The sequence below is a fragment of the Echinococcus granulosus genome, assembly GCF_000524195.1.
Source record: "Echinococcus granulosus chromosome Unknown EG_S00016, whole genome shotgun sequence".
Taxonomy (NCBI): domain Eukaryota; kingdom Metazoa; phylum Platyhelminthes; class Cestoda; order Cyclophyllidea; family Taeniidae; genus Echinococcus; species Echinococcus granulosus.
In genome coordinates this window covers 1,017,680-1,023,410 of record NW_020170396.1, presented here as the reverse complement: position 1 = coordinate 1,023,410, position 5,731 = coordinate 1,017,680, and the positions used below count along the sequence as shown (strand labels likewise).

At 42.8% G+C, this 5,731-nt stretch overlaps 2 protein-coding genes across 2 annotated transcripts; one reads left to right on the top strand and one right to left on the bottom strand. All coding sequences in view use genetic code 11, as the record gives it.

Moving 5' to 3' along the window:
• Positions 1-628: 628 nt before the first annotated feature.
• On the top strand, positions 629-1,686 carry EGR_03238 (hypothetical protein; the record flags this gene model as incomplete). The annotated part of the gene is made up of 2 exons (XM_024492487.1): positions 629-978; positions 1,467-1,686. The coding sequence occupies 2 exons, from the start codon at positions 629-631 to the stop codon at positions 1,684-1,686; spliced, it is 570 nt and encodes a 189-aa protein (XP_024353161.1).
• A 2,335-nt stretch (positions 1,687-4,021) lies between these two features.
• On the bottom strand, positions 4,022-5,731 carry EGR_03237 (hypothetical protein; the record flags this gene model as incomplete). Its single annotated transcript, XM_024492486.1, has 2 exons — positions 4,022-4,290; positions 5,512-5,731. 2 exons carry the CDS (start codon positions 5,729-5,731, stop codon positions 4,022-4,024), a joined length of 489 nt encoding a protein of 162 aa, XP_024353160.1.

Sequence of the window (5,731 nt, the reverse complement as noted above, 5' to 3'; positions counted from 1 at the left end):
GAAACACGGGCCTTTTCAATTATGTGTTGGTTTTAGTCAGTTTAGTCATAAACGTCTGTCTCCACAAATGTTTAGAATGAGCTATTTCACAACAAACTATGCAAAGTTGGTGAGAAAAGATTTGGTTCAAGATATAGCCGAGAAATGATAATTACAGGGATGCGGGATCGCACAGCTGTAGGAACATGCTCTAGTCTGTCATTGGCATTTCGGTTGGCAGAATTTGCCATTTTATACGACAACTGCTTTAGCAATGTGCAGTTCTCAGTATGCCACTGATTTCTAATGGTAACTAAAACATCATCTGAGAGAAATACTAAAGTTGGTTTTAACTAAAGCAGGTAGCACTACAAAAGACCTTGTTTCAATAAATCGGAACTGGGCTGGATACTCGCACTCAGTAAATAAACATACCTGGGGCAAGTTTCATACTACTTCGATAGCGAACTTCATTAAAAGCATCAATATTTTTTCTTAATTTGAGAGGATCTCGTGAAAATACAAGACAGGTAAATCAATTAAGATAGTAGGTTATTTTTCAGTGGAAGAAAAGTATACAATTGGATGTTTCGTTAAGTGCTCTTGCTAACTGTTTTAGGATTTGGCAGAACCCTCACTCAAGGTGACCATGCCGGAAACGATGCACAACACACCCCTGCCACCGATTGTGCAACATGATTTGCCAGACCGATCGACGAGTCGCTTGAGTCTGGTCTCTCCAGGCCACCGCACCACGCCGACTTACACGCATTGGACAGCATCTACGCACCCCAGAGCTAGTGCCACCCGACGCGTGGCTGACCCTAAGGCCTGCCTCGTGCCTCTCAAGCTAATCCCGCCCATGCCCACGTGTAGCGGTTTGCAACATGTCTCTGCTGCCGCCGCAACAGTGAATCTCAAACTCACTCCACAAACTACGCCGAAGAAGGTTTCTTTTACTTCCGCTGTGGGACCTATTCTCACTGGGATTCCCGCAAAGTAATTAACTTTCTTCGTGGAGCTGTCAATTTTTTGGCCTTGGTCGTTTCTGAATGTGTCAAGCGCTTTCTAGAAGTCAAGCGTATTAAATCAACACTGCGACGCAAAATTAAACGAACTGCTATTCCATAGGATGAAGGTACTTAGGGTACTATGCTACTATTTTCTTAAAAACAAATATTTTTAAGCATTGCAAATGATTTTTTCACCACTTTCTTTGAACATGAAATGAAATTTATCCTAATCTTGTCTGTGTGTTATATTTTAAAACGACCGCAGTTTTCCATTTTGCAGTACATTCTCCAGTGAGATTAGCTGGCTCTCAGCTTTTGCAGTCCGCTCCCCTTCCCCTCCCCTAAGACTCCATATTAAAAAAAAGAAAAAGTTTGGTCGCCATAACGTTGCTTTTGAAGTACATTTCTCTAGAAACGGCTGTTTGTCTATTCAAGCGTGACACGGCTACATTTTTACCCTACAATGCATTGTAGGCCTCCAACTATTCAAGTTTACCCAAAAGGCGATAATCAGACGCTAATGTCAACGAAAGGCAACCCTCTCATCTATACCGAGGAGCCGTTGATCTGTTCTCGGGACGCTACCCGCCGACCCCAGATGCTATCTTCACTGAGACAAACGTTGAACGGTACACTGCGACCCCTTGTTCGCCGCAGACTCAATTCCAAGGACTCGAAGAAACACCTCTTCTAAGCCTTCCAATGGGTGCATACGCACAAAGACATACACAGACACACAAAAAGACGAATAAACAGAAGCCTAGATATAAGTGTATATTGCTAACCCCATTGGAGTTTTCCTCTCACCTTCAGCCTCCCTCAATCTCTTCCGCCCTTTGTGCGTGTGTGTTAAAAGTTGTTCCATTACAGTCCGTAGAAAAACCATGAAGTAACACCGCACACGGCATAAGGCTGTTATAAGGAGGCTATGTCGAGCGTGATGTTCATCCAAAAAAGTCTCTATTGCTCCACCTTAATCCTCTTTTCCATTCTGGCACGATATGGGATCGGTGTTGATGTGCCATTTTAACGCTTTCTGGCCAGTATGACTTGCCCTTTTGTAGGGATCGGTGATGAGTATAAAAGCACGCCTTGATGTTATCAAGAACGAGCATTCAAAAATACTTAAATAAGTACAAATCTATGTAACTTTTCATTGAGGAGTGTTATAAATAACCATAGTCAATGTTGGAAGTTTGGTATTTAAGTTCTAGGATTCAAAGAATGTGCGCTGAACAAGTCGGTTTAATCTTTTTCCATACAACAAATAAACTTGAAACGTTTTACAAGGCTGCATTAATCTACCATTCACAGAAGCACTTAGTATTTCCATCACGAAATGTGCGAGGTAAGTGTGTCCCCTTTTTACTCACCAAGACCCTGATTTAAGGTGTTTTTCCTGTCACGGTACCTTCACGTTTTCAGAGTGGTGAGACTCACTAAATGCTTCTGCAATGGACCCATTTCTTCTAATTGTCTTCCTTAATCTACCCTAAACATCCCATGAATTCAGTTTGCCAATCAAATGTTTGGCCAGTGGCTGTGCTTTTTCTTCCTCCTCGAGTCCCAAATCCTCTGGGATTTTCCCGTCTCTACAGTTAGCTCTTTGAGTCGATCGACAAACAAGTGTACAATGTGAAACAAATGTAGCGTTGATCATTTACTCAACTAATTTCATATGTTGATAATACCACCTTAGGGATAGAGTATTTACAATGCCTTGAGTGCTGGTTTAACTCCTTTTTAATTTCGCGGGCACTTAAGGCTCTGCCACTACACTTCCGCTAAGCGGCATGGCTCCGAGCCATGCACCCGGCCCCCAAGACCTTTTGTCCGTAGGCGATGCATATTCAGCCCTGGTATTATGCCTTCTTTTATTGTTGAGATAGTCTCGGGACGTTATATCAGTGGCAGCTAAAAGCAAACCCATTTCTAAAGGGCAATGGCCCCGATTTCTATCACTAAATGCTAGGCTTTAGCGTGATGGGAGAAGAATATATGTTGCAGATGGAAGATTCTGTGACAAACCCTAACAGAAGGGTCGAAACTGACGTCTACCCTAGGCAAATACTTAGGTCTCGCCTTCTACAAAAATCCTATCAACAACTAAAGCGACGCTAGCCGTGGCCGTGAACCATTGTTACTTGTTTGATGTCAGAGTCAGGAAGGTTGGGCACGCTATGCATTAGTTAGGTAGGCAGCCTACAACTGGACGCATAATTTGCAAGGCTGAATGCCGCTTTTTATCAATCCAACAATTAGCTTTGTTTATTTCCTAACCGGGCTTGTGTTGAATACGTTCGTGTGCAAAAGAGCAAGCGACGATGTGTTTCGAAGCGCATCGAGCGCGGCTTCAAACACCCCCCAAGTCCTCCACCACCAAATATGGACGATTTAGCGTTAAAAGCAATCCTATCCCCATCTTCTCATTAACTTGGGGTGTAGCACTTCAAAAAATGAAAATGCTTTATATGAATATACTGCGTGGTAATTTGTTTCAATCGACGTGCGTCTTTTCACTGTGAAGAATCGAAGCTCGCAAAAGTCTTCGAGGCAATATTACTTACGTTATAACTGCGTGAGAGGGAACGTTTGGTGTTCCGCTTCAAAAAATACTTTTAACCGTAACTAGTAACAACTCACGGTCTTCAAGTAAATTGGGTGTAGAAATATGATTATATGCAGGGATATTTTCGTTTGAAGGGCAAGGCGTTTTTCCCTAAATGTGTGCTCCCATAAAAATTAGCTTTCGCATACTTCCGTCGGCATTTGACGAGAATCAGTGAAGTGTCATGTAGTGATATGTTATGAAGAAGGATATGCACCTATTCGTTACTCTGTCGCCTACAGCATCCCATCACATCTCCACATTTCCCGTTAACTAATTACAAATCCAACTTAAACCAACTAATTTAACATGAAAAAGATTAATTAAATGGTTGCGCCAGTCATTTTTATGCATCTATTGCTGATAGCAGCGTACAATACAATAAACTACTGGTCGCGGAGTCCAACCGTCTTGGTGACGTCTACCATTTACGATGGAAGTAGCGTTGCCGCGGGGTGGTGAAGTGGCGTTTGTGTAGCCAGTAATTCCAGAAGTCGTCACCCCGATAGCTGCCCACTGGCAAGTTGGAGGGCATGTCCATCAGAATCTCGTTATCGTCGCACACGTAGGCGCAAGTACCAAAACCACCGCGGCGACGTTGACGATGGCAGCACTTTGTCTCGGGACAGTCGGCATCAGAGAGGCATTTGGTCAGGACCGACTCGTGGGTGAGGCAAATTCCGATATTTCCTGCTTAGGATTCAGGAGGAGGAGTGGAAAGGAAATTGAGTATGGTTAAGATTTAGCATACCTATGGCCATTTGAAATTTGTAGTCAAGTGTATGAGCATTAAATACCTAATTTTATGAGACATTCTTTCCGAGAGGGTCTGTAATGACACGGGGATATAAATAATTAAAATGTTGATCATATATGGGTTTCTTAAACTTTTGGGACATAATATATCACTTGTATGCACTGAGTACGATGTTAGCTTACTGCTGTTAATACGGTAAACTGGTAAAGTAATTTCAATTATATAAAATGTGACTCTAAAATCAAGATTTGGACCTTTTCTCGGACTTTTTGATGCAAAGGATCAGTCAGCAGCATTAATGCGTTGCTAGTAGATTTAAACAGTACATCCTCATGAAATGGGAGATTGATCTGTGCCTAGATAGTCCGCCAAACCATGCTAGTTTAGCCAAGGGGGAATGTACGAGTGAAGGCTTCTGCCTATGAGGCATCCTACAAGCTTGGATTTTGGGCTAAGTTTTTTAAGGCAGTTTCACATTTGAATCTTCTTTCACATGATCAAGGAATCGAACCTTGCAGGGCACAGTAGAGGCCTGGACAGCAGTGTGTAGAGAACATGCATTCTTCCCCATCTTCGGAGCACTAAAATTCAAAATTTTGTGCCAGTGCATTCTTTAAGATGGTATTTTACTACCGTTTATTTAAGTAAACCAAGCTGTGTGTGAACATAGTCGAAACCAGTCTGAGTGGAAATTTGGTATTCAACAAGAACGAGTAAACCACTGTCACGTTGTTCACGGCCTCCTCTCATAAGTCAGGGTTCCACCGTACCTGGGAAACCGTGACGCCTGATGCATGAGAAGTGAGTGAAATGTGCTTATCCTTACCATGAGCCTACTGCTAACGTGGTATCAAGGACAAAGTATTCGAGGATGGTAAATACGTTTGGGGATCGTCATAGTTTGGGAAGGGATTTAAAGCAGTCCATACAATCTGGGCTTCACACCACTTAGTCCCGACAAATCTCCGAAAAGCTCATTTGGAGATTTAAGGCTCTGAATAATAGTGAAACCTAAGAACTGAAAGCTGGTAACGAATTCCAGTGAGGCATTTTCTAAAACCCTTGCAAGGGAATGCTCTTATACTTAATAAAGTAAGCCCGATGCAAAACTAAGATCGCGAACTGCGAACGAGCACAAAAGTATAAGCACGTACGTATTTTCGAAGAGCGCTTTCTCCAAGTATTCTCTGATATCCACGACTCTGGGTTTTCGCTAGACATACAAGGCTGGTCAGTAAGACAAAACACACAGTCGCTTCGTTCATTGTGCTCAGCCACCAGCAGATCAGGGAGTAAGTGCTCGTAGTCTTTATCCAACTTATCTTCTCCCTTTCCCTCCGCGGGTGTGCAGAAATTTGCCACCTCCACCACCAT